Here is a 27954-nt window from a genome sequence, read left to right on the forward strand (position 1 = left end):
CCACTTGGGTAAAAGTCTGTTCTGGTTTTTTGGTGAGGGACCTGAATCTTTGTCTCAGCTGCTCTGCATTTATCCCATGTCTGGCAAACACCAGTTTTTTAAACTCTGCAAAATCTTTCATCAGTTCCTCAGGCATCTCGGCATAGACCTCAGCCAGGCTACCACTGATTAAAGATCGCATGATGGTCATCTTCTCAGTTTCCCTCACTGAGAAGTCCACAAACGCTCTTTCCACTAAGGAAAAGAACACCTCAGGACAATCTCCCTTGTGGTACACAGGGAATTTCTTCAGGTCAGCCTTAGACAGTTGGCCTCCCTCAGAATCCCTATTATTATTATTGTTCTGGTTCATCAGTTCCAGTTTTCTTAATTCAAACGCCATTCTTTCTTTTTCCAGAGCAATTTTCTCTCTCTCTCTCTCTAGTTCAAATTGCCGCTGTTTCTCTCTTTCCCTTTCCTCCATTTTTTCTCTCTCTAACCTTTCCTCCACTTCAAATTGCCTCATCCTCAGTTCATGCTGTTGGGCTATGAGCAATTTTCTAAGTTCTGGGTTCTGCTCTACTGTGCTGTCACCCTGCACTGAGCCAAATTCATCCTCAGAACCTTGGTCAATCTGGGGGTCTTTCACTTCACTCATTTCGGCCATCTGGCTTCGAGTCAAGGGCATAATCCCCCCTCAGAACAGGCTGCTTTAAAAGTCAAGCCTCAAAATAAAACGACCACTTTTTTTTTTCTTGCCTCAGAACCAGCTTTCCCTAGGCTGCTGTTCTTCAGCACTAAACTTGCAACAGTATCGAGTCAGAGCCTACCCCCCTCTGCTGGGCCTCTCAGCTGGCAAGCTAGCTCACTGTTACTACGCAGTTTTGCCTCAGCTTTTTCCCGCCAAAACTAGGCTGCCTCAGAGCACTCTAATCTAGTCTCCCCAGTTGGCACGTTCTTCCACTAGCGCACCTCCCCCTGAGGTACACCTAGAAGATTACCTACGCGCCTCAGATTGTCCCTGACTAGACCCCCCTTGCTCTGGGCACACTTGCCAAGGCTTCGCTGGACCGCTGGACAACTGGACCAGTCGTATCCCACACGCTGGACACCAATCAATGTGACAAACCCAGACCTACTGGGATATGTCACACAGTTTCACTAAGCTGCCACCAACCATTCCCTGTAAGAAGTCACACAGACCAGGGATGGATTTTTAAACAATAAAAAGAATAAGGTTTATTTAAATACACACAGGGAAAAATAAACAATCAGGTGAATAAGATAAAGTAACGTGGCTTATTCTCACTCATACATACATACAGCTTGGTTCACACAGAACCCTTAACTTAAAGCACAGACCCTGAACCTATCAGTTCTGGCTAACCAACAGACACCTGAACCTATCAGGTTGGTACTCTGACACACAGAAGTACCCTGTCTGACACACAGACTCCCACAACAGCTTCTTCTTCCCAGCTGCTGCTTCGTCACATCCCAGTGTCTCTCAGCATCTCTACACACGCTCCACATACGCTTCGCATATTTATACAGTACAGCCCCTCCTCCTGATGTCCCGCCTTCCACTCCCCATAGGATGGAACTTTCCCTCCAAACCCATGACAGACAGGTAACATCAGTGCTGTATGTAACAACGTTGAACATTATCCAAAGCAGCGAGTTACGTGTTAATATAGAAAGAGGATAATTACAATCTGTCCCCCCCTCTTTTTTTCCCATAACAGGAGACATACTTTTGAGTATAAATAATGTCAATTTGACTTTTCTGAGCTACGACGAAGCCGTCTCGGCCCTGAAGTCAAACGCGGCCTTGCATACAGTTGTGCTGAAAGCCCTGGAAATCGTGGTCCCCGAGAAGGCAACAGAATTTCTGGAGGCCCCTGACAGCAGGGAAAATCGGTTCAGCTGGGCCCCCCTTTGGATCACGTGGCTTGGGCTGCCCAGGTAATTCTGGGGAAGAAGGGGATAGGATGGGAACTGGCTGAGACTTTGGTCTCCCTGCCTTCTGGGGACCTGCGCTCCCTTAAGGTTTTGAGCCAGTTAAGTTGGGCTATGCGATTTATTTTTGTCCATTCCAGATAAAGAGAACCCTTTTGAGAGATAAAGCCAGCCAGGTCCTAGATAAATCTCTGCTAGTAAGCAGTCTGGACTCACAAAGGGGGGATTAGAAACGGAAGGCAAGCCGCACACTCTCTGACGGAAGGGGTGCTCTCTTTCAGCCACCTCCACTGCTGCCAAGATATTATCTTGCATAAAAGCAACTCCGAGAGCTGGGGATTCAGCATCGTTGGGGGATTTGAAGAAAGCAAAGGGAGCCAGCCGTTCTTCATTAAGACCATCGTACCTGGAACACCCGCCTTCCGGGACAGAAGGCTGAAGTAGGTGTAGATTACAGACACAGTGATTTTTTTTTCTCAAGGCTTGCTCATCTGTCTCCTGTTTTGAACATTGGCGGTTTATTCAAGCTGCACGTGCTGCCCTTTTGCTGAGCAACATCACTGGTGTTTCACGCTCTTGAGTTTTGCTGGAATCTTTGTGACCCGAGAAGAGCTTTATCCTGATGGCGCTCTTTCTTCTTTCTTCACTAGGTGTGGGGATGAAATTGTGGCCGTCAACGGCATGTCTGCGGTAGGAATGAGCAACGGGGAGCTGATTCCCATGCTGAAGGAACAACGGAATAAAGTCACCCTTACTGTGGTCTCCTGGCCTGGTAGCCTCGTGTAAGATAACAAACTCTTGACGCAAAGTTCCATTTGGGAATTACTTTAGTACCAAGTGACAAAGCTTTGACACGATGAACTGACCAAGGATTTAGTCCTTCAGACTAAGCCAAACATTCTCAAGGCCTTCACCGGGATTCTTCAGCCAAGGGCAAATTCCGCTTTCTGATGGAGCTTGATTTTTTCGTCCCAGCCCTTTGGCCGGTGGAACCCATCCTCAGTGAGCTACTTGAGTTCTGCCATTTTGATTCTTCTTTTCTCCCTCATGCCCTTCTGTAGGTGAGCTGTGAACCACGGCCTGTGCCTGCCGAATTCCTCTTTCAATCCTGCTCAGATACAAGCGGCACACGGTTACAGGCAACGTTTGTGGGGCTAGGCACCTTGCGATTCTCAGTGATGTTGGTAAATATTTAACTTGGGTGTTGCCTTGAAAGGTATTGACTGACCATCGCAGCCAGTAGCCTTTACGTTGTCTCGCAGCAGCTTCTAGTCCTTCTCTTGGGAGGTGGAACAGGAATGCAATCTGCAAGCGTGCCCTACCCTGTTTTTCAGTGTGCAAGGTAAAGCTTGTCCTCTGCTGTCTGTTTGTTTTAAGACTGGGCCATTTTTTTTGCTCTTGTGAATGAGCTTCAAGAGTGGCAGGTAGTGTTCCTACAATGGAGGCTCTGAGGAGCCGTCCGGCAAGACTTTGAGTAAACAAGTCTTAGGACCAAAGGAGATGTAATAGAGACAAAATGGCGCACAGGTCCAGGCTGTTGACTCCTCGTCAAACCAATCGGGATGTTGGTTTGACGGGTCAAGAACGGTGAGCGGACCCTTCCTTTTGTTCACCGTAGTTTTCCTGTCAGGTGACCAGTATCCTCTGGAGGGAAAGAGCTTTTCGAAAAGTGCTTAATTTGAAATCATATCCCAGTGGCGTTGGGAAACCCAGACGGGGGTCTTCCTGCTGTTTTGCATAATTAAGCTGTTACTGAAACGGGTGGGGAAGAGGGAGACCAAGCAGCTGTTCAGGGCAACCATTTCACCTCGTTTTGAAGAAACCAAACCAAGGAATTTCCCCACTCCTCCGTTATCCTTTCTCCTTGCCCCACTCTGCAGCCTGCCCCCTTTAATCCGTCATGCAACAGCAAATCATCCTCAGTGTGTGTGTGAACTTTGTGTTGAGAGGACTGTAGGTTGGAAGTGCCTTTTGACTTTAGTAAAGTCAAATTCTCTTGCAAACGATCATAACTCCAGGCTGGGTTTCAAAGGCAATGAATTGGCTCGATTGTGTTGAGTCGTAACCCTACTGTACTAGTTCAGGCGCCTTTTATGGTTTCACAGTTTACTGGCTGATTCCTGTACCTGCCCTAAGCTTGCTTCTGAATGCTTGTGGACACAAAGATGATCGGTCAGTTTTAGCTGAGAGAGCTTCTCTTTCCCTTTTTTCTGCTTTCAGGTACTTGGGCATCTTTTCTTCAGTTTGAAAGCCACAGCCCTCTAGAAAAAAGAAAAACAGCCCACCAAACCTTTGTTTGCAGTCTGTGGCGTGACTGTTGCCTTAGCCTTTCTGCAGGCTGGCGTGTTCAGCAAAGATTACCCCCATCGGGGCTTTCTGAATGTCATTGCCAAGCATCCTTAGATGCATGAACTGTTTGTTTTTCCCAGCCTTGTTATAGCCATGAGTTTTGAAATCAGAGTAGCTCTTTGCAAAATGCCAGCCGTGGTCAATCTTCCCACGGTGCAGGCTCTCCAATTAAAAGGGAGGGGAGGGAAGACACCGGAAGAACTAGAAAGGTAATTAATAACTTTAAATCAAAGGTGGCAACTCCGTTGTTTAATTTTTGTCTGGCTAGCGGTTGCTGGTGCCACAACGGTGATAATTTTGAACCCATGGGTCATTTGTGATGGTTATATATGAGGGGGACGTCCTGTAGCTGGTGCGTGGAAATGGATCCCAGACACCGCATACATATTGAGGAGAAATGGTCATGTGTGAAGGTGGTTTTGAAGGCCATCCACCTTTTCCTGTGCCTGGTGTCCAGCTAAGGATGACTCGGACTGGTTCCAGGCCACAGCCTTTGTGGCTTCTGTAATGTTTGTCCCTTGCAATGATTTTAAAGAGGGACACAAAGAGCTTTTACTAGTGCAGGGGGTGAAAATGGCTGCTTGAACCGGTGTTGTCTTATTTCAAGGTGCCTTTGACAATCACCGGGAAGTCTTGCTCTCGCCTGCTGCATTGCACCAGAGAATGTCTGGAAACTTCTTAGTAGATTTGTCATTGTTTTAATGCAATTTATAAATTATTCTGAAGTTACTGAAAGTGTTTGGGTCTTTCATTCTGACCGCAAGCGGCTGCCTTTCTAACACAGCTGCCCTTCCTTCCAAGGTTTCTGCCCCAGCCGGCTTTCAATCTGTTTTGAATTAGGAGAAAAGACAGATGCAGGAACGTCTCTCATTGAGAATTCATTTTAAGCTTTAACGGTCTCTAATTTTCAAAGCTCTGAAGTACTGCAATACCTCAAGTATCCAGCTGAGATTAAATACCATCTGGTGTGAAGTATTTGTACTCTTCCCACAACCACAGGCAAGTCAGATATATTTTCAAAGAAAGAAAAAAGAATTTTTTTTGCTTTATTTTGCACGTTTTTTCAGTTACTGACCCCACTCACTGCACCGTCATAGCATACAAACCAAAATACAATGGAATACCGGCTCAAGTTCCCAAGCTTCATACAAACATTCAGACTTGCATGACTACAATACAAAAAAAAGGATAAAGTTCAAATGACTTTAGGAAGTGTTTTTAAATATTTTTCATACGTGGAATATAATTTTTTAAAAAAGAGGGATGGGCAGAGAAGTGTGATTAGGATCCAATGGCGAGTCATTCTTGTTTCCCTTTTCAAAGGAAACTGAACAACAACAATAACAAAAAAAAAACCGGAACAAAGAATACAGCTACATGTCGTGTTTTTAGAGCTATGAAAAGTGTGTCCGGTGACTTAACGGCCAAAACTTACCACCTAATTGAACGAGGCCTCTCCTGATTGCAGTAGGGAAGTCGTTTACTTACGAACAAATAGTAGGTAATTCAGTGCTCCTGTTTAGATCACAGTGAAGCCAAAATAAAGACACTCTGCTTTTTAAAGGCTCTGGCTGCCCAGGTAGAAAAGTGCATCTCACTGGAAACCCTTGTCAATCAGTAGAGCGTCCACATGGACCTGGCCATTGGGGGGGGGGGGGAATGTTCCCTCCGACTTCCTTGCAGGGTTTTCTGGAGAGAAATGAGATTTTCATCGCTGCAAGAAATGGGCATGGGGTGGGAGGGACCGGGACCGGCTTATAGTAGCCAGACAGAGCTGGCCATCAAGAGGACCTAACGCTCCACTTCTCTGACCGAGCAATTCTCTGGCGCTGTTCTTGTCCTCCTTTTTCAAAAAAACCCCCATAAATGGCCAAGTATCGTCCCTCACTCTGAACATGTTCGTTTCCGCTGATGCCGTCTCCCATCAGAAGCCATAGGATCTGACGCGGTGGAGTTTGACAACTCGTGGAATATTTCAGTGCTGTGTTTGCAATTGCAGCTGGATCCTTCTCTCTCTCTCTGTAAAGTCCCAAGTTCGCATCCAATTTGACTTTTTATGTGGGCAACCTTCATCTCATCCACTTCCTCCAAAAATATATAGAGAGTCCCAGGAGATGGGCAGCCTAGCTGGAATAGTGCTTTGACTGTTCGGGTTTTTGTTCTTGAGCTGTTTCTCAACCGTTTCTTTCTTGGCTTGCTTGCTTCGGAGACTAGCTATTCCTTGGAATCTTGTCCATTTCCCTCGGGCGGCCCGTCCTCACTCACCTCCTTCTCTTCCTTGCTGCGCTTGTTCTTTTTGTGCTTGTGGCGCCGGTGGGTTTCCCCCTCTTCGTTGTCGTGCTGTTTGCTGAAATTGGACAACAAGAAGAAAGAGGACGTAAAGATACTTTTTCTCTCTGGTTTGACAAGTTCGAAAAGAGTGGAGACGGTAGTTCATGCAAAAACAGAATAAAAGTAGTAAATCATCTAGAAGAAACTATGGATAATTTCTTGGTGTAGGAGGTAGTTGACATAACATGAGACACTGTCCATCTAGCTCACTATTGTGACATACGACCAACAGAAACCCTCTAGGGTCTCGGCCACGATCGTTTACCAGCCCAGTCGGCAAATTTCTGGTACTCCCTGGTGGTCTCGCCCAAATATTACACAAGCCTGATCCTGCTTAATTTGAGAAATCACAGGTGTTGAGGGTGGCACGATATACCGAACAGTACACATTAACTGGACAGGAAGCCAGCCTCAAACATTTTGCATCTCTTCTGCAACACAGCTACCTTTGAGGTTGCACAGAACAAATAGCCTAAGAACATAGGGCCTTCCCTAGAAGGCCTTAATGATCCCTCAGGAAAATCAAGCCAAAGGGCGTAATTATTGCCAGCAGATTTTTGCCTGGAGCAGGGAATAGAGTACTCCCTTCGGCAAACTTGCATACCTCTTCCTGCAACAAGTGCTGCACCAGAATGGCAGGCCCTGGCTGGTAAAAACTGCAACCTTCTCTTCCTAACCTCAGTATAGAACCAAAAATTAAATGGGACCCTGCACCTTCTTAGACTGCAAACTGTGCCTGATGTAAGAGAGAGCGCTGCTATAATAGTCTTTGAACTGTTGAGCTAGAAGGGACCCAATAGATCATCAAGTCCATCCCCTCTCAAGGAGGCCCAGGGAGGGAATCAAACTCCCCACCTCTGGCTCTGCAGCCAGAGACCTAAACCATGGAGCCCTCCAGCAGTTCATCTTCCAGTGAGTAGAGTTCAGGTTCTGAATTTTCTTGCCTGGTGTCCACTAGAGCAAAGTCTTACCGCCGTGACGATTTGTGTTTGCCACCCTCCTCTTTGTCTCTGTGCCGCCGTTCCCGGTGACGATCTTCTCGCTCTCGGCTGCGGTCTCTACTCCTGCGATAGTCTCGTTCAAAATCATAACTGCGTTCCCGGCTGTAATAACGGTACCTGTCATCATCGCTGAAAAAGAGGGACAGGAAGCAGGGTGAGACAAGAGTGTTGGGGGAGAGATTACTTAGGTGTAAATCAATGGCATTCCACAAACATCTTGGAAGGGGTGTATTAGTTTAGCCGTACACCATTTTTCATCCTTTTCTCCATTGAGGGAGACTCGAAAAAGCAGCCAGTGAAGGCTCTCTACCTGGGAAACGGGAGGTTTAAATCATTTAGACAGCCTGTCTGGGAGAACGAAGGCTCTCCTGTTGAGAAAGTATGAAGGCATTGGATTAAAACGTACGTCTTCCCAGTTCTCCTTGAAGAGTACCATCTTAGGCATCACACAACCTCAGCTGCTGCACTGCCTGTGCCATCTTGACCAAGCAAACCCTCAATAAGACTCACTTGTTGTATTCACTGGTGGTGGGTGTCCGGTCCCGATCCCTTTCCCGGTCCCTCCTGGAGCTGGAGTATTCCCAGGGGCCACCGTCAGGAGCGCTGGCGCTCTTATCCACCGTAGTCACCCAGGGCGTGTGGGAAGTAGAAATGGGAGGGTAGCTGATGAAACCTGAATCTGTGGGGAAGGAACAGAGCCTTTCACTCCCTCGATGTGGACGGGCCCATGGCCTCAGAAGGGGGCCCAGGCCCTGCCTCTAGGCCACACAGAGGCTGAACCTGTGGCACACGGGACGCGCCCTTTAGTGCGCTTCTATGTGGGTCCTAGATCAAATGGAGCCTGGACTATCCTGGGAGGCAAAAAAGTGGAAACTGAGGCTGTATCCTACTTTGGATATGTCATGAGAAGACAGGATTCTCTGGAATAAGACTCTCATGCTGGGAAAGGTGGAAGGCAGCAGGAAAAGAGGAAGACCCAATAACACGAGATGGACTGAGCCCCTAAAAGGAAGGCTTGAATTTGCTAGACCTGAGTCAGGCGGTTGAGGACATTTTGGAGATCCCTCATTCCCAAGGTCACCCTAAGAGGGAAGCAAAAAACATTTTCACTAAATGAATAATACCTTCATAGTAACTGTATGCCATCAACTGTCAACCATACGTGACACATAGGTTACTATGAAGGTATTATTCATTTACTGGAAATGTTTTTGTCCTGCTCCTCAGCCCCGAGCAGGTTCCATACAGAACCAGATTGAAGACATTGTCTAAAAGGGCAAGACATGAATGAAAAGGAAGAGCTGGTGATGAAAGAGGATATATATGGCGGTATTTTGGCCAGACTGGTAGAATGACCCTGTTCATCTCGAGTCACTGCTCTTTTCTGGAACAAAAAGCATGAGCTGTCTTAATGAGCGGCTGCCTCCGCCTTGCTTCCAGCCAGCCTTGGTTGCGAAGAGGGTTTCTCCAAAACACCTTGCAGGAAAAAAAACAACCACAACCCCCACCCCACCCACCCCTTGTACTCTTTTGCATATCAGAGACCACGCCCGCAAAGTTGAAGGTGCTGCTAATTAGGGCAACGGTGGCAATGACCGTATAACGAAAGGAGAACGACCCACCCCAAAGCACTCCTTTCCTGCAGGACCCCCCCATTGCACAAAGACAGGCAAGCGAAGGTCCTCAGGCTCACTCACGAGTGCAAGACTAGGAGAGGGGAAATCTCATAACCCATCGTCCTGACTCCAGTTAAAAAAGCAGACACCAGAAACTAGGACTGGCTCACACCAGGGTCAGCACATGGCATCCAAAATGTTCTTCTTTGAAATCCCACTTTAACCAAGAGGGCCAACAGAGGCCACCTTGTTCACCTGGATTCCTTTAAGTCTGTACCATAATTTAATTTGTGTGAAGCCACTGTAGCATTCTGTCCCCGCGGGTAAGATTCCTCTGAACAGTTTTCCATTTCTGTGCCGACAACTGCTTATTCGACTTGGCTCAGGATTTTCATCATAGCTATGGCAACCACAAGAGTTTCCTTGTGAGTCATCAGTAGCTCGTGACACGTGTGCTGTTCCAGTCTAGGTTTCGGTGAACAATCACTTTTGGTGCAATAAAGGAGTTGGGTTCCTTCCCTTGATCATGGACTGATTACTATGGGTTTCAAGTTTTATCCTAGCACTGTTAAACCTCTGCATAGGTAGGATGTCCCAGAGATCTGCTCCTAAAGACTCCTGGATCTTATGAGCTCCTTGAAATCTCCCATCCTTACCAGGTCTTCTGGTTCCAGCACATTCCTATGACACTGCGGACAAATGAGCCCTACCGCCTTCCCTGCACAGATTCTACCTTTTGGCTTCCTCATTTGTCTCGGTCTGTTTCACAGCCGTCAGTTCCTCTACGCATGAGGAGGCCGAGGCTCTTCAAGGCTGGAAGAGGATGCTCTCAGCGGAGACAGTAACCTTTTCAATTGCTCCATGAATTCCATGAATCTTACAGCATGGTCTTGCTGAGGACATTTGTATTGGAAAGACTGCAGAAACTCTGTACCACTTGCAGAGTGCATCCACAGACTTTCCTCTTTATCTCTTCCCTCCTTCCAGAAACCAGAAGGTTCTAGAAGTCTCCAGGAGCAGACCATCTGAAATAGCCCCATGTCCTACCACTGCAGAGACCTCCAGCCAGCTCCTGACATGGCTGCCTAAGTCAAATGGTCTGGCCCTAAGGAAAATCTAATCCCGGTACTGCCCACCTCAGGTAGACTCCACTTTGGTTCAAGTTCATTCCTAGAGGATTGTTATTTTGCAAGTAACGAAAATAGCATATTCCTCCCCCTCCCCCAACTAGCTCATCCTATGGAAGAAATATTTATGAGACTTTGATGAACAGAATGTCTAATTTTACAAAAAGAGAACATTCTTTATTCCGGAAAAACATTAAATAAAAGAAGGAAATGGGAGTTGCGCGAATGCAAAACATTTTTGACCAATGCAACTATCTCCCAATAATACTTACAACAGATCAGGGCTGGACAGCGTTGCTTTACACCTCTTTGTCTACCCCTACTTTGGCTCAAATGGGTGAATCTCCCTTCCTTGGAGAATGCCACCCCCCTACGGCAAGTCTGTTTGCTGCTCGCCCCACATTCGCTCAGATAAAGAGGTCACCGCCTAAATCTAAGTGTTAGACCCAACGAATGCAGCCCTGTTGGATCAACAGGACATTTGAAAGTCAACACCTCTCTAAATCCCATTGATGCAACAGGTCTACTCTAGATATGGAGGGGGGCACAATTCGTTTGAGCCCTGCACCTCCTACTTGGTAAACTCAAAGACAGTGTTTGAGACCGATTCCGCAAAAACACCAGCGCTGAACTCCCATGTCGGGCACCAAGAATTAAAACAAAAACAAAAAACTGCAGAGTGAAAACCCCATCACCAGAAAACCAGAGGAGTTGCATATTCTTTGGTTCTTCACACATGGCCTGGAATGAATAGAGAAGCTATGTGTTGGGAGAGATGTGAACAAATTATGCTGAGGGCAGTGATGCAAAATATTGCTGATTTGCAATACCTGCCATCTGGCTGGCAGGTCAAGAACGGTGTTTTTGGCATCTGGTTCCCCCTCAGTCCATGGAGACCAGGCCTTAGGGTCTCGGGTCCATGGAGACCACAGGGTTCTCTCCATTGCGCATGTTGAAATGCCTACTGGATGAACGGGACAAAGAGGTGGGGAAGCCACAACGAGGACGTACAAACTGGGGCAATGGCCATCTACCGGAACAGTGAGGCCGATGGCTCCTCTCAGGCCGTGAAGGAGAAACAGCATGTGGGAAGGTGCATGGTGATGTGTGGGAGGGTGCAAGTGCATGCAGGTGACTCTGAGGCCACATTAGGGATCAAGCGGTTATTGCTAAGGTAGGGAGAGGGAAGGGGGTGAGAGACAAGAGAGGGCCGAGACCTAGCAACAGCAATCCTGGCAGTAACATGGGTTTAAGAGCGACGGAGCCGAAGATCACGGGGGAAGCCACCCTACAAAGAAGCAGCCACTGGAAGCACAAAGACCACCACCCTGACCTGGCAGCACTTCCGCAAGGCGCTGCTCCCCCTCGGCTTGCTACGCTCATGACTCTGCAGAAGACAGCACGGTTGGGCAGCTCATCATGTCCAAGAGCAGACACCCCACCCCCCATTGAGAACAATGTCATCATGGGAATGATCCGGGGCTACCCGCCAGGAAGCGAACCGGCAAATCCATGGGAGCCACAAGGACCACATGAGATAGCAATCCATTCCACCCAGCGGCAGCCAAGCCTCTGAAGCTCTCACCTGTAGAGTTGTAACCAAATGGAGGGGGCTGCCTGTTGTTGTAGCCGGCAGGCTGGCTTTGAGGAGAGAGAGAGAAAGAGAGAAGACAAGAACTGTTAGCAACATCTACTCCCGTGGTTGCCAAGCTTAGGTAACCCAGGTGTGTTCTTGGACTGCAACTCCCCCAAACCCCGACCAGCACAGGTTTCTGGGAGCTGCAGTCCGAGAACACACCTGGGCTACCCAAGGTTGGCAACCACTGACCCAGTCCTTGTCATAGGAACCCGCCTTAGGTTGGGTCAGTGCCCTGCTGCTTCCGGACGAGTACCCCTCTCGTTGACTGCCAGATGCTCTTGCTGGAGTTTCCCCCTTTCTTCCTGGAGATGGTGATTGGGGGAATGAAGGCAAGACCTTCTCCTCAGAAAGCCTGTTCTCCATCCCTGAGCTAGGATTCTTAACTTTTCTCTAACCCCACCGGAACGCCATCACATCATAAAGGAACTGGAAACCAAGAGGAGGAGCATGGAATGGGGTCGGAGCCCACCGGGTTGAAACCCTCCTCAGGCTCTTTATCAACGATGCTGGCTAGCGCTGGCAGGTGCTGCCATCTCACAACAGCTGGAGGAACGGCAAGTTGCCCGTCCTTGGTTTGCACCCTTGAGGTGTCATGAGGAGGAGGGGCTACGTTCCAATTCAAAGGGCTCTAGGAAGCATAGGATCAGCTCATGCCCCCCCCCCGGGTGGGGAATTTCAGAAGGGGGCTGTCTCCCGCCTTCCCGAGATCGTTTCCAAGGATGTTCCTGTTTGGTGCCTCCCCTGTTTCAAAACACTCAAAGGATGTGTCCTCCAAGGACCAGAATGACTGGCAGGAAGAGCTTTAGAATGAAATCTAGCTGGTCCTTTGTCACAGCCTTGGGCCTTCAATTCTGCTCCAACTCTGCCCATGTGCTTCTCCCTCGGAATGGGTCTGAAACTGAACACAATCTGGGTTGAGAGACGCTTCCCACTCACTGTTTTGTCACAGCTCTTGCTGAGTGGGAAAATGGCAGGGGGGTGCATCACTGAGAGGCTCCACGTCTGTGTCACTTCTCAGCTATGGGTATTTTATGTGTTTATCCATTTATATTATTTATATGCTGCTAAAATTATACAACAATCCTTGAAAGGCTGTCCCTGCAGAGGAGGGGCAGGATCTGTTCTCAATCATCCCATAGTGGAGGGCACATCTCAGAAGTAAACTTAAGGCATGGCTATTTAGGCAGGCTTTCCCTCCTGCTGTATCTTAATATTTACATTTTCACATCTTGGATTTTTGCATGTGTATTGATTCTACTGTTTTTAAATTTTGTAATGCCGCCCAGAGTAGACCATTGGTCTAGATGGGTGGGGTATAAATCTAATAAAAAAATAAAATAAAATAAAAAAAACCCATCTTAATGGGCTCAAGTGACAGGAAGCCAGATTTCGGTTGAATGTCAGGAAAAACTTCTCAACTGTTAGAGCAGTATGACAGTGGAACCCATGACCCCAAGGAGAGGCGGTGAGCGCTCCAACGCTGGAGGCCTTCAAGAGGAAATGTAGACCACCACCTGTCTGATCTGCTTGGATTGGGATTCCTGCCTTGAGCGGGGGGAGGGGGGGGTTGGACTCGATGGCCTTAGAGGCCCCTTCCAACTCCATGATACTAGGATTCTAACCCTTAACTGTTTTAAAATACCAATGAAACATCTATCAAGACTAAAAACAAGATTGAAACCTTTTTAAAACCCCTTTGGACTTAATAAACAAAGCATTCCTGAGATATGTATCTGCTTAAAAGCCTGTCTGGAAAGGAAGATCTTTGCCTGATGATGATGGAGAGGCCAAGACCCATAGGTAGGTAAATAAGTCACGCTGAGTGGGTCAAATGACCAGCTGTGTCCCCAATGGATGCTCATGGGTTGCCCTGGCTCAGAGGTTGGGCTGATTAGTATCAGGGTCCATGGCATGCAACTAATGAAGGCTTTTTAAAACGAGCTCTCACTTACCCGTCAAGTGTGGGTATCAAAAGCGCTGGTGGTGGAGCCAGAGGTGGAGGAAACAACCCTGGTAAAACAACCAAAGACAGATTTGCAAAACAACAACAAAACGGGGAACATACCCGGAATCATTTATGAGGTTTATGCCTCTGCCGTCCTTCTCTCAGAAGGTCAGGGTAGAACGATAGGTTGCCGGGATTTAGGGCTGCGCTGAGAAACCAATGCCCCCCTCCCAATTAGGTCTCCCCTGTCCTTCCCGGTGGCATCATCAACTCCATGCCTGGGTCCCAACACACTCTCATTTTCCCTGTTCATACCAGAAGGGTGGAAGGTCATCAGATATACACAGCGTGGTAAGATTCAAATCTGGGGCTCTCCGTTATGTTTACTCGCCATACGAGGAGGAAAACGTGCACCAACCCTCCATGCAAGGAAAATAAAGGCTAAAAGGGCCTTCCATGGGTTGGGAAGTTACGCCTCTTCAGACCCATTGTGTTTATGGGAGCAAAGCAATAAAAGAGGAGGCAGGATGAGTGCACGCCCTGCCCTGTGATGAGTAAATGTGGTGAAGAACACCTTAGGCAGGCCTAATGCCCTGTGACATTTTTCACCAGATGCTATTATGGCAGAGAAGAACCAGCATTAGGCTAAATGCTAGCCCAGGAAGGAGGAAGAAAGCCAGATGCAGGTGAAGTAAAATCAGACTGAATCAAGGACATGAAACTGATGCTCCCTGGCCCTACTCAGGCCAGTTGAGTCAGCTTAAGTCACATCACAGCAAATGAGAACAGGCCATAGCCAGCCAGTTGGGTACCGGCATCACCACCATCATCAGCTGGCAAGTCAATTCAGACTTTCCAAGTTTTTCTAGTTACAGAATGCACAGAAGTGCTTTACCCTTCCCTTCCTCTAGGGGGTGCCCTGGGACGGTGCAGCTGGCCCAAGGCCACCCAGGCTGGCTTTTCTCTCTGGAGATGCACAGTGGAGGAACTGAACTCCAAACTCTGGCCCCGCAGCCTGAGACCTAAACCACTGAGCTCTCCAGCCACCTCAGTACTGGCTTAGCCTCAGATAATTCAGAAGAGGAATGATCAGGACCACGGAGAGCTCCCAATATGTTCAGGTAATGAACTGGGGAAACCTGCTAGCCCTATTCAGCCATTACAGCCTGAAAGTGTATCGTGCTTTAATAGGGGAAGGGTGTAGAGAATGGGCCCTTAAGTGGTGCCACCAACTCCCTCCTGACCCAAATAGCACTCAGACCTTCAAGCACTCTGCGTGAGGAGCTGTTGCTTCCTATTTCTACCTGAATGTGCTCACGTGTCTGGCTGTCCTGATAAACCAACTGCTGTATATACATTCACATGAACATGCAGAAATAAAGTGAAATGTTGCTAGCTGATGGGTCACTTTTTGGACACCTTAATTACTTTCTACATCAACTTTTAAGTGAGATTTCAAGTCCTAGCACTGAGCCGTGTGGACCCGGCTGGCTTGTAGATGCTGAGCTCATTTACACTTTTGGGGAAGTCTTCTACGAACTGTTGATCACTCAACAATTGGTGTTATTTTGCCATCTATTGAAATTTTCTGCACTTGGAGGAGCATATAACAAATCAACTGAGTATTTATGGACCTTCGTTCTCCTTATTCAAAGTAAACAGAAGGACCTACCTGGAAGGGGACCCGGGGGTGGCAAACCTGGAGAAAACAAGAGGACAGGTTAGGACAGGGATAATGTACTTCTGTAATTCACCCTAAGCCAGTTTATGAGACCCAAGGGATGGCCGTGTCTACCGGGGGTCCCCAGTTGCAGGTTGGCAATGAGTGGGGCTGACCCTGTGTTTCCTGTTGCTGTTGTTCAGTGCGGCCCCATTGCCTGCAGCTTCTGGCGACCTTATGGAGGAGTGAACTATGGTGTTTTTTTTTTTTTAATACGAAGGACGAATAAAAACGGGTAAATATTCATCCCTTCGTATTTGTGGGGATCTTTGGAACCCACAAATACGGATCAATGCATATTTAACAAATTGGCTATATTCGTCGGAAAAAGCAATCTGTTTTTATATTCATCCCCATCTCTAGTCTTGAGTCTTTGCTACCAAGTCCCAAGTCTCATGTCCTGAGTCTTATGAAAACAAGCTTTTCCCCCTAGGAAAAAGGGAGGGGATGGTGGGTTCAGAGTTGTGAGTCAAGTTCGGATGAAAAATAAATCCAAGTCAAGTCCAAACCAAGTCATTGATGTGACTTAAGTCTGACTTGATAGCAAGTCCCACGACTTGAGTTTCCCTGGCTTCTGAAGAAGGCTGTTGGTATAAAGAGGTCTGGCTTTTCGGGAGAGCCTTTGAGGTCAGCAAAAGCCAACCCCGAGACCAATGAGGGGTGTTTGGGCAGAAGGTGTGAACGGACAGCAGCTCTTGTATCCAAAGCCAGCTGCTTTCCACAAAACCTTGTGGTTATTCCTCCGTGTCACCAAGTAATCTCCGACTTAAGGTGACCCCCGGGAACGAGCCCTCTCCGGAATGCGCTCTTCTCAATGGCCCTGCTCAGCTCTTGTAAACCTCAGGCCTCCAGGTGCCGGGAGACCTGCTTCTGGTTTTGTTGGGACCAACCATCGAGGCTGCACCCAGGAAATGTCTGCAACCCTGGGAGACCCACCTGGAGTGTGGAGAGGCGGCGGGACGGACGTGACCGGAGGTGGTGGAGGATGGAGAAAGTGAGGTGGAGGAGGACCGCTGATCGGTGGAGGCGGTGGGCCCGCTGGGGGTGCAAACGTCTGCTGTTGAGGTGGCTGTTGTGGTTGTGATGGTTGCTGGCCTTGTTGTGAGGGTTGCGACTTGCTCCCGTGCTCGCCAAGAACCTTTAAAACAGAGCATTAAAAAAAACACACACAAACGGGGTTTGGGCTTTCTAAAAGCAACCGACCTTCAAAGTACCCATCATCCGTCGCCACCCAAGTGACCTCTTGGGCACAAAGGATGCGTGTGACACACAAAGTTGCGTTACGCAGTCATTGTCTAAAGAAAATTGGAGAAGCACGGTTGCTGGGTGTAAACATCCAGCTGCTGAAGAATCTCAGCTTTCCTCTAGAAGGGATAAGCAGGCATCTACGAGTCCTTTAACACTTGGAAGTGTGGCCGGTGCCTGCTTGAGCTGCAAAGTGCCAGAGGAGCATGATGGGAAAGCAAGCAGCTCTTGTAAAAATGGCAGCCGGTGGGGTGAGGAAGATGGGCGAGCCAGGGACCATCTGGCCCCATCCAGACTGAAAACCGGAAGGTGAGCAGATTAGGGTCTGCTTTTGAGTTCTCACCTGAATGGGATTCTCCTCCGAGGCATGCTTGTCACGCCGCCTTCCTTCGACTCTCCGGATGGTGCCGGCCTGACCACCAATCACGTCAATTGTCCCTCCCAGCTTCCTGGTGAGAAAGGGGGAGAAGCCACAACTCATGGTAATCCTATAAACAGGGAGCGTCTCATCCTGACAGCAAGTCAGCCACTCGGGAAAACCAGTGTTTTAAATATCGAAATGAAGAACTAATAAAGGGCGAATTCCAGTATTTAGGAAGTGGCAGAATCAGTGGGTTGGAAGACCTGAGTGCAGAGTCAGGGGCCTAGGGCACAGTGGTGATTTGAACTCCTGACCCCTGGCTCCATAGTCAGGTGCTCCAACCCACTGACTCTACCACCTCCTAACTACTGAAATGGGATCGCCAGAGTGAATGCTGTGCCAGAGCACCACCACAAGAAAGAGGGACTGGAAAACCACATCTGATAGCCAGACGCTCCAACCCACTGAGCTGTACCAGGGCCAGAATGGCCAACCCCTAACTTTGAGAGGGCAAAAATGAAAGAAGACAAGCAAAAGGAGGAAAATACAACATTGGTTCAAGTTATGATGGGGTCCATCTAAGCCACGTTGTCTTCCCCGTTCGCAACAGCTCCTCAGGTTCTTAGGCTGAGGTGAGATCCTTCAGAGAAGCCAAGCACAGATCCTGGAACCTTTTATGGGCAAAGCATGAGCTCAAGCCTTAACCTATATACCAATATTCTCAGCACTAAGAAAACCCGCCGGGAAATGGTTAGGAAACAAGGGTTGGGATCAAACCGAGACAAGAGGGGCGGGCAAGGATTTGGCATAAATGTACGCATGAGACAAGAAGCTCAAGAAGTGTTCTGTGGTACCTGTTTGGGGGAGGCCCGGCCTTTATCCGACCACCTACTAGGGCCACAAAATCCGTCTTAAAATCCATTTTAATGACATTGTTCTCTGGCTCTTTTTCGGCATTTCCTGTTCTTCCTTGCTGAACCTACACCAAGATGGGAAAAGAAAGAGAGACGACCAATCATGTCTACCTTCAGTCTGGAAAGGGTGTACTTGAGCCTCCCCCCAACTGTCACCTTTGACTTGGAATTCCCACACGGTGGCCTCAACACTTTGGACCGTTTCGTGGTCAATTGGGAAAAGCAAAAAGAGCCCTGATTCGGACAATAATTACCCATCTGCCCTAAGACACTGCCCATCCCTAAGGTTTATGTACATCTAATAATATACAATAAATGTTTCTACATTACTACACAATAATGTCCATTAATGTTTGGTGACAGGAAATCTGCAAACTGAACTCACCAAGGTATGAAACCAGGGCTCACTGAATTAAAAGGAACTTTGTAAATCAACATTTATGCATTTCCTAGGTATAGTTCCCCCCCCGACCACAAATCCCATGATTCTCCATTCTGGGAGTTCCACCAGACCTACACTAATCTACGGACACCTAAATACGGCTCACCTGAGAGAAAGGCCTAAACTGGAAGGCTTTGTGGACAAGCTAGGCCTAGCACTGCCTGACTTCCTGTTCAGAAAGGAAACTGCTCAAGAACTAGAGCTGGGAGCTTCCTTTCTGAACAGGAAGTCAGGCAGTGCTAGGCCTAGCTTGTCCACATAGCCTTCCAGTTTAGGCCTTTCTCTCAGGTGAGCCGTATTTAGGTGTCCGTAGATTAGTGTAGGTCTGGTGGAACTCCCAGAATGGAGAATCATGGGGTTTGTAGTCCAAAACACCTGCAAATCCCACACCTAGTATTTTCTATTGTGCCAACCAATCTAGTCAAGTTGGATGGAGAGCCAAGATGTGCCAGGATGAGTGCATCCAACTCAGTTTCTTACCGTGATCTTATTTTCTGTACTGACAGGGGCGGACGGCTCCAAGCCAAGTTGAAGCCGACGCTGCTTTTCACAATAAGCTTTCCATGTTTCTTCGTTGAACCCGTAGTTGAAATAGTCGGAAAGGTCAGCACCTAGAAATGAATGGATGATCTGAAAAGAGTGTTTGAGGCAGAACAGAGGCATATTCAGGAGAATAAGACGGCACGCTGAACTAAGCACATGAATATTGATGCTCTAATCTGCAGTGAGAGGTTTGGGGGGATGAAGCCTACAGAAGAACATCCCTGTTTTGCTCATGGCTGGAGAGATACATGTTGGCGCCACCTGTGTCTGCAGAGAAGCAAATCCCCGGGAGTCTTGCCTCCTTCTCTGATTCGTCACCAGAGGTCACTTGAGAACCTGCGTGACGCTCTGAGTCACAAGCTCTTATTTCCTGGTAGAATGCAATTCCTGGTGGCTTGAAACCCAGCGTTGACCTCAGTGCCTCCAACCGACCTAACTTTTTACCATCAATCTATAAAGCTCATAAACGTGCATTATTATTTTTTTTATATTAATAGTTCATCCTAACAAAAATGCTGCCCGATCCAGGCCTTTGGGAGTCTCGATTTTCTTTATTCTTCTATTATTAAGAATAATTTTCTTTATTCTTCTATTATTTTTGGCAAGACCTAAGGCACAACTAAGATCTGCTCCAAAGTGTAATGTATTGAAGGATGATTTCACTCCTTTTGCAATGTAACTGTAATGGATTTCGAATTATAGGGTATGTCTAACTTCACTCCTTAGATGCATTTCGTCCCCCAGACCAGAGGCATATCACTTTCATAACTAGAAGGTGATGAAGCCTTATTCTCCTAAAAACACGTTTTTAGCTGCCACGTTTGCCCAATCAACTTGCAAATGAATTCTACTTATCCCCAGATGACCAATCCCTGAATTTAAAACAAGGCAATTTGTAGCTCACGGAGTTCTAAAACCTAATGTTAGGAAAAACAAACATCTATTATCTATTAAGGGAGCTGTATGTCTAACTGCAATGTCTTACAGTATCTGCTTTTAGCTGCCAATAAATGTATTTTCCTGCACTTCTCAGACTTTCCTTGGCTTATATCAAGAGAAATCACCCAAATGAAACCCCAAGACCATCCTTATGGCGTCCACACCAAAAACTGTATGCAAACAGCCCGTTTCAATGTGCCAAAAATGCTTGTTACCAGTGACTTATGTTCTGGAACATAAAATTAAGGCAAAGCACATCTACAGGCCATGCGTCAATTCCATCACCCTGCCTCCCCCATATCCACTCCACCGCTGAAATGGGGATGAAATGAGGAACATAAAGAAATCTGCTGATAATATTTACCACAAGAAACTCTGAGGCCCCACCTGGTTTCCTCCACGGTTTGTCTTCAAAGGACTCTAAATCCACTTCGATTACAGGCAAGCCGTTAATATTTCCTGCAGCTTCTAAATCAATTCCTTTGGGCTGTGACTTCGCTTTGAAGAAACAGAAAGAGATGCTTAGTGTTAATATTTTGCTCCTGATCCATTCATCGGGAAAGCAAATTGCTCAGCTTAAAAAAAAAAACCATACGAAAACAATCATAATTACCCTCCCGTGAATTCAACCCTGCTGTTTGAATGCTTCTAATTTGTGAGGTTGACCATGAGGTTGTTCATCAATATTTTAATCTGTTTTCTCTCCTTTACTCATGTGTGTGACCATTTGGCATATTGGGTGTTTTACTGGGATATATAGCAGAAAAAAATATATAAATTCAATAATATTATTGTAACTTCCAACTGCTGATGGAATTATTATTTGTTTCACCCTCAAAAAAAAAAAAACAACAACAACCCAGAGTTGCCATTTTAATGACTTTAAAACTGGCTTTAAAATGAGAAACAGAACAATAGAAAGATTTTAAAAATATAAATGTTCTTCCTGGAAGAAGTTAGTGTTTCATTTCTAGCACGGTAAGCCTGCGGTGCTTTAGTTAAGTTGATTGGAGGACATGAGATATGAAAGATACTGAAAACCACTCATAGGGATGGCAGTCAGGTGCAAAGATAGAGTGCTAATGAGTCTTGGGCTATTGAACTACTGGCCCCTTCCGTTACTGCAGCCATAAAGAGATCTCAGAAGCTCAGTGTCAAGTTTTCAGCTAAGTGCAGTTTAGTGTCACAAACTAGGATTCAAAGTTGGCTTGTTTCACTAAAGCACAACCAACTAACCATGATTCATCTAAGTTTGGATACAACACTAAACTGTGGTTAGTTACTAAAAGAACCAAGAGCTTCCAATGTTCTTTTTGGGACCATGCTAGAAGAGAGGATGCACTGGGAGCTGATCAGCCAGATGTTGATTCACAGTATTATAAACCACGATTACTGTTACACATAAATGGTGCCCAACGGTTCATTTTTTTTCCAGTTTGGTTTTCCAGTGTGATCTGTTTTATCTGCTCTGCTGCAAGAATGTCAAAGATTTAACCTGACAAGAACTGGGCGTAGCAAGGAAGATAGTCCTTCTCTCTGCCAGGCTGCCTGAGAGTTTAGGCAGATGAAGAACACTCTGAAACGGTAGAAGATAGACAACCACATAGGAATTGTTTAAGAAGCATCCTCCCCTTTAGCATGGAGAGGACAAGACAACTGGCAGAAACCTGAAAGCAAAGCTGTCATCACTGATCTATAGGGCCCCTATTTCCTCTTCCTTAACACTTTTATTTACTTTCCTGATAAGGAGGAGTTTAAGAAAAGTTACCCTAGAGAGTGTTTATGTTTCCGAAAAATGGCCAAGCCAGAAGAGATTTACAAGAGTTAAATGAGTGACATCTTCACTCAGTATTTATGTAGTTTATGGGGGGGGAAAGAGTCAACATCAAATAAACAAAAGCAATATTAATACCTGAGGCAGGTGCTCCATAACCCCGACCTGTTTTTAGATTCAGATTCATAGGGGTGCCCCTACAGAGTGGGGAAAAAAAAGGATGTAAACATACTGGCAGCAGACAACTAGACTTTACCTCCACAGAATACCACCTACATCTTGGACTCAAGAAGTTGCAGGACATGGACAAAGAATAAACCAGTTGAGGGGGGAAACCAAGAAGAACTGTGAGCAACAGAGAGCCTATTCAACTTGGTCAGACGGGGCTCATGACCCAGTATGGGAAGGGTGACCCCTCTAATGCCACCCCACTGATGGAGGGCCAACGGTAGAACTTGGTACGGTGGTCCAGAACAGAAGTGGTACTGCACAGAATCCCAGATTCTTTCCTTGGCACGACGCTCCCTTTGTTGAAAGGCAGATGGCGATGCTTGGAAAAGTTAATCTTCCAGGAGTTACTATTCATAAATGTCATATTTCCAAGTTCAGATAGATGGGACCTGTTTGTATTACTATTATCTGTTGCTGTAAAGAGTCCTCTTGAAAGGGGGCCAACTTTCCAAACAGAAGGTAAGTTTTATTGAACACACTAGTAGGTGTTCTGTGGCTGAGCAGGGATTTGAACCCAAATCTCCTGAGCTTGTCGCATTCTGGATCTACCTGCACTGCAGCGATTCTCTTGCACAACGCTAGAGCCCCAAATCATCTGCCAAAGCGGATTGCGGGGAGAGCCACCCTGTTCATATATTACAGCCGAAAAGCATGGAAGGGTTTAATTTGTGATCATGGCAAGAAACGAATTTCTATAAGCCAATCAAGCGTCCTCTTTGGGAACTCAGCTAGCTTTTGGAAAGACAAATCGCTTCACCGGTGCCTTAGCCCTCCCTGAATCCATGACGGACGGAGGGGAAAGTAAAGACAACACGCTAAAGAGCAAAGCCAAGAGTTGGGTTCTGGAACAGGTGCATGCCTACATGTAAGACGGTGCTCCAGTCTTGATGTTGCCGATTGTAACTCGAATGTCATCATCATCGCTGTCGCTGTCGTCCTCGTCCTCTTCTCTGCTCGGAAGGACCTATCACACAGACACAACAGGGCACGGTGTGAAATCAAGTCTTCAAAACACAAGAGGGAAGGAGCCACCTGTCTTTTAAGGAGCCTTGACTACCAAATGACACCATGATACAATAACGACCAAAAAGAGGAGAAAAAGAGATGAATATTTGGCCCAAATGTCTTCATTTAAAGTTGAATTCTAGGTTAGGATGAAAAACCGGAATCATCAAACAAAATCAGCTGCCTATGCAGAAGTTCCTTTGTAAGACTTTATAATCTCTGTGGTTTGTAGAATTCGGCATCTGGTATGCACTTGCTGATTCTTTTTCTGCCTTTTAACCAGGTGATCAAGGCAATGTTTTTGTTCTTATTTGTGTTTATGTTTGCATTCTTGTTGTTTTACTTATTAGTGATGGATATTGCAATTTTGATAGATATTGCAATTTTGATTTTTGTATAGGTGTTATGTCTGCTTTTTAAAATCGTGTTGGTGTTATTCTTTTATTGTTTTGTTTCATTTTATTGTAAACCGCCCAGAGTGGCCTTGCACCCAAATGGGCAGTATTAAAATCTTAACAAACGAAACAAACAAACGAAATAAACCCCGCTTCCTTCCTCGTCCTCCTCTTTCATCCACTGGTGTTACGTTTATGCGAACGATTCATTCGATATCAGATACGAAGCAGAGGAGGGTAGAGGTGGTTTGCCCATCCACTGGAAGCACCAGAAAATCCAATAAAATGGAAACACACAAATTGTTGAACGCACGGCAGCCCTGACTTCATAGAACAGACCATAATATTTTACCAACCAACTGAAGAGCCTCCCAACTTGTCCGGAGTCTTTCATTTCCACCACCACCTTTCTTTCAGAGTACAGGAAAGAACTGGATTTACCTGCCGCAACAGCTCTCGGTCTTCAGCGATAACCATCCTGTTCTCCTTGGATACATCTTGCAAAGGGTGGGAGTCTCCATGTCTGGTCGATGGAAAGCACAGAGAGAAGAGGAGCCCATATTGGCTTGTGCCATAAACAAATCTCAGCCGCAGTGATCCACCATTCTGTCCAGGCAACCCAGTCAAGAGAAAATCCAGGTCCCTCCCACCCTCCACTGCTTTCTGTCTTCTACACAAGCAGTAGGGACCATCACCACAACCATCATCCTAGCCATTTCCCCCCCCTCCCCAGACCCCTCTCATCCCCCTCAATGCTCAAGGGTGACAAATGCTAGAATGGCTATCTCCTGGAAAGGCTTCAGGAATGGGAGTTTAACTCTGCCAAAAAGCCCTGGGCTCTGGTGTACCTTTTCCAGGCAGAAAAATCATTTTAAAAATGCCAAGGTTGGGCAACAATTTTTAACAGTTTTCAAAAGGCAATGGAACAATATTTTACTTTTGACAGTCCTTCCTGGAAAATGCCAATTTATGATTTTTCAGACCTCGGAGAATTACATATATGAGTTTGTATGTCTACTCTCCCCCCCCCATATGTAACTCAGAATAAAAAACAAAGATTTACCCAGGAATCAGTCCATCTTCTTGCTTACCATTGTCATCTGAAAACAGAAGGGAACAATGTGCTCAAGGCAAACAAAAAGGATAAGAAACTTTCAAATGTACATTTTGGTGCATTATGTTTTCCCCTTGATCTCACCAACTCCATAGAAGGCAGTGTTAACAATACAGGATACTGAATTTCACACACACACCCCACTCCCAGTTTTGCTAATCTGTTTCAGCAACAAATCTAAACATACAGAAAGTATTCCAACCACTTTTAAGAGTAAACCATTTCGTTCCTTGTGAGCTTTCCTGGATGAAGTCCACTTTTTCAGACCCACGGAGTAGAAATTTAAGTAAATCAAGATGGAAAGGACCCAAGGGTGGTCTCATTGCTCACTTTGATGGTCTTTCCTTCAAGCAACTATAACAGTTTCAACACCGGTCTATAGTTCATCCTACTGTAGACTCGTCTCCGACCAGTCCTTGCTCCACCTTGTAGGATTAAACCCCATATATATCAAGTTCCAGAAATCCTTTCTTTTCTTCCCCTGAACCTACACTCAGTACCACTCTCCTCATCTAGGGTTAGGCAGGCAAAGCATTGGCTTCCGTATGCAGCCGCTTTCTATATCCCAACCTAACTGCTTCCCGGCACACCTGCAGAACATCCTCTTTGACCCCTCTTCAAATCGTCATAACCTGGGGACGGCGGCCGTGCTGGATCCATCCAGAAGCTCCTTCATTGGGCAGGTCTGGTCTCTCTTCTGTCCAACGGCCTGGCCAATCAGGAAGCCCACAAGCAGGGGGTGGCCTCAACCCCTTCTCCTGCTCCCCTTCACCAGCAGCGGTTCCTGACCAGCCTCTGACAAATCTCTCCTCCCACCCAGTGCCTGAGGGTTCAGGAGCACCCCCTGGATCCCACCCCCCTCCCTGTTGTTACTTCCCCAACGCCTTTTTGCCCTTGTCCCCCTCTTCCATCTTTTGGCCCACCGGTCAGACGGCAGATGGGCAACCTCCCTGGGGCAGAGACCCACCCTCTTTGCTGGCCTCCCATGCAGGCCAGCACCCTGCCTGTGCCCTCCCATCCCCCCCCCCCCGAGAAGGATGCTTGGTGGCCGGCCTCCTGGGCTGTATTGCTCTCTGAGCGGCCTGGGTTGCATCCCTTGCTTCCGTCTATCTCCTTTGCACCACCCTTGCGAACAATTAGTTCTGTTTCCTTTCCTTACAGGAAAGACAGGAGAGGCAGACAGACAGTCACCCCTCCAGCAGGCCCCTCTGGGGTGTCAGGGCAAGATCCGAAGCCCTGCTGGGATTACTCTCCACCCCTGCCCTTTAGAAGTGAAGAGGAGGCCGGGTCTTCTCCCTCAGGGCTCCTCCTCACCGGGAAGCCCTGCCTCTTGGGGTTCTCTCGCTCTCTGTGCACCCCCCCAAGCTCTCTTCTTCTTCCTCCTCCTCCTCCTCCTGGGGGGGGCAGGCCTTTCCGACGTTTCCACCCCAAACCTAAGATTTCATCCCACCCTGTTCTGGGGCCTCCCTCCTCCTCCTCCTCCTCCTGCTGGCATTTCATCCTCCCAGCATCCTTCCCCAGGGCCTCGGCAAGGCACCCCGAGACCTCGGAGAGCAGCAGAGCAGCCACCTAGAAAGCCCGCGGCCATCCTCCCATGCCCGGCCTCCGCTGGAAGCCGAGGGCCCCTTTCCACCACCCTGGGCGCCCCCCTCTCTTCTCGGCCCCCCCCCACTTCCCTCCGCCGGGCGGACCGCGGGGGAGCCAGGCGCGTCCCGCACGGAGGCCCCACTCCGGCCAGGGGGGAGGCAGGCCTGCCGGGGAGGGGAAGGGAAGGGAGGCGGATCGGTGCCGCCGAGCGAGACCCAGGCGATGCGCTCCTGGGAGGCGGGCGACGCCGAGGGGGCTCCGCCTCGCGCCTGGCTTTCTCTCCCTTGGCTGCTCCAGAGAGAGTCTCTCTCTGTGTGTGTGTGTGTGTGTAAAGGAGGGAGGGAAGGGGGATCGATCCTGCCCAAAGACCCGGGGCGGAGGGACCGATCCCCAGCGCCTCTTGGCCCTCGCCCGCCATCCTTCCCAGGCAGGGGAGGCGGAGAAAGAGGCGGCGGCCGGAGCCCTTCCCGCCGCCCTCGGCAGGGCTTTCCCGGCCTCGCCCGCCCTCCATCTCCGGCCAAAGGGGGCGGGGCGGGAAGGGGGGCCAAGGGCGGCGAGGGCCGCCAGGCCGGGCCGGGCGCGGGAGCCGGAGCCCAGCCGGCTGCTTACCTCCGTAGAGCCACTGCTCCTCGTCCTCGTCGGCCTCCAGCTGCACCGCGGCCGGCTCCAGCTCCGTGGCCATGGCGGCGGCGGCGGCGGCGGCGGGGCCAAGCTGGAGGGCTGGAGGTGGAACGCGCAGGAATCAGGCCGGCCGGCCGGCGGCGGGAGGGCAGGGATGCCCGGGAAGGCAGGCAGGCAGGGCCAAGGGGAGGCCGCGCGTCGCAAGCGCAGCGGAAGGATGCGAGGCGTAAAAGGGGGGGGGGCGAGGAGGAGGAGAAGGACCAGCAGGCTCAGGATTCCGAGCCGGCGCTGAGCCTGGGCGGCCGCATCCTCTGCGCGCGGGGCGATCGGTGCCGCCGCCCCTGCCGCGCCCGGCTAGAGCGCTGCCGCCATCGCCTTTCCCCCGCGCTTCTCCCGCCGAAGAGGAGGAGGAGGAGGCGAGCCTGGAAGCGCGCGGGGCGGCGAGAGAGGGCGAGCGGGCGAGGCGGCACCAGAGGCAGCGGCGGCGGCGGCGGCGGCTTCGCGGCTGCGGCGGCTCCTGCTCCCGCTGCTCCTTTGGGCGGGCGGAAAAGCGGCCGGGTCCTAGCGCCCACACGAGAAAGAGAGAGAAAGAGAGATGGGGGTCGGAGGCGCTCCGAGCGGGAAGGCACCGCTCGGCGCTGGGCCCGGGGGCTGAAGTCGGGTGGGAGGGGAAGGAAGAAGGAAACCACAATAAACGCGGGTGGAGAAACGCGGCTCCTTCCGAAGGAAGCCATGGCGAGTCGGGAGCGTAACGAGCCGACAGACCCAAAGAGATGGCGGCGGGGAAATCAGAGCCTGTTGTTGGTCCCAGAAGCGCTGCGGCAGCGCAAGGCGTCCTGCACGAAGGCCCTACACCGAACTGGGGGGGGGGGGGGCGGGGAGGCAGGCCTGCCTCTGCCGTGGCGGGGAGGGGGATCGAGACCCAGGCGATGCTCTCCTGGGAGGCTGGCGACGCCGAGGGGGCTCAGCCTCGCACCGGGCTTTCTCTCCCTTGGCTGCTCCAGAGGCCAAGCCGGCAGCCTCTCCTTTGGGAGTGCGTGCGTGGTTTGCAGTACGTGCAAGGGCTCAGGATCCGCGCAGGAGGAGGCAGGCGAGCGCTGCTGGGGCTAAGACTCGG

The 27954-nt window shown here is 48.8% G+C and overlaps 2 protein-coding genes across 8 annotated transcripts in view; one reads left to right on the forward strand and one right to left on the reverse strand.

Moving 5' to 3' along the window:
* The window catches only part of LOC110074297 (ligand of Numb protein X 2), a 33901-nt gene extending 28885 nt beyond the window's left edge, over window positions 1–5016 (forward strand). For all 5 annotated transcript variants that reach the window (XM_020784334.3, XM_072981038.2, XM_020784335.3 and 2 more), the window contains exons 8-10: window positions 1725–1944; window positions 2220–2378; window positions 2589–5016. In XM_020784334.3, the coding sequence (XP_020639993.3) occupies window positions 1725–1944; window positions 2220–2378; window positions 2589–2724 (515 nt within the window). In that variant the 3' untranslated portion in view covers window positions 2725–5016. The remainder of the gene's footprint in view (window positions 1–1724; window positions 1945–2219; window positions 2379–2588) is intronic.
* A 284-nt stretch (window positions 5017–5300) lies between these two features.
* Window positions 5301–27665, reverse strand: LOC110074299 (uncharacterized). Of its 3 annotated transcripts, none has more exons than XM_078380693.1 (16): window positions 26826–27665; window positions 24579–24615; window positions 23957–24038; window positions 22979–23079; window positions 22023–22081; window positions 20475–20608; window positions 19109–19258; window positions 18127–18251; window positions 17255–17360; window positions 16603–16804; window positions 15619–15645; window positions 13954–14011; window positions 11948–12003; window positions 8130–8298; window positions 7590–7748; window positions 5301–6634 (listed from the first exon to the last, which is right to left on the reverse strand). In XM_078380693.1, exons 1-16 carry the CDS (start codon window positions 26896–26898, stop codon window positions 6502–6504), a joined length of 1671 nt encoding a protein of 556 aa, XP_078236819.1. In that variant the 5' UTR covers window positions 26899–27665; the 3' UTR covers window positions 5301–6501. The 3 variants fall into 3 exon arrangements, with proteins under 3 accessions (XP_078236819.1, XP_072837142.2, XP_078236820.1); XM_072981041.2 differs by having other exon boundaries at window positions 19109–19239; window positions 20498–20608; window positions 26826–27661; XM_078380694.1 differs by lacking the exon at window positions 26826–27665 and adding an exon at window positions 25220–26686.
* Window positions 27666–27954: the final 289 nt, after the last annotated feature.

Source organism: Pogona vitticeps, chromosome 11, assembly GCF_051106095.1.
Source record: "Pogona vitticeps strain Pit_001003342236 chromosome 11, PviZW2.1, whole genome shotgun sequence".
In the NCBI taxonomy this organism is placed as follows: domain Eukaryota; kingdom Metazoa; phylum Chordata; class Lepidosauria; order Squamata; family Agamidae; genus Pogona; species Pogona vitticeps.

Excerpts from the sequence above, each read along its gene's own strand:
- LOC110074299 (XM_078380693.1), bottom strand. The coding sequence starts at position 26,898 with ATGGCCACGGAGCTGGAGCCGGCCGCGGTGCAGCTGGAGGCCGACGAG. Across the intron at positions 24,616-26,825 it reads GGAGCAGTGGCTCTACGGAG|ATGACAATGGTAAGCAAGAA; the intron begins GTAAGCAGCCGG and ends TTCTGTTTTCAG. Across the intron at positions 23,080-23,956 it reads ACCGAGAGCTGTTGCGGCAG|GTCCTTCCGAGCAGAGAAGA; the intron begins GTAAATCCAGTT and ends TCTGTGTGATAG.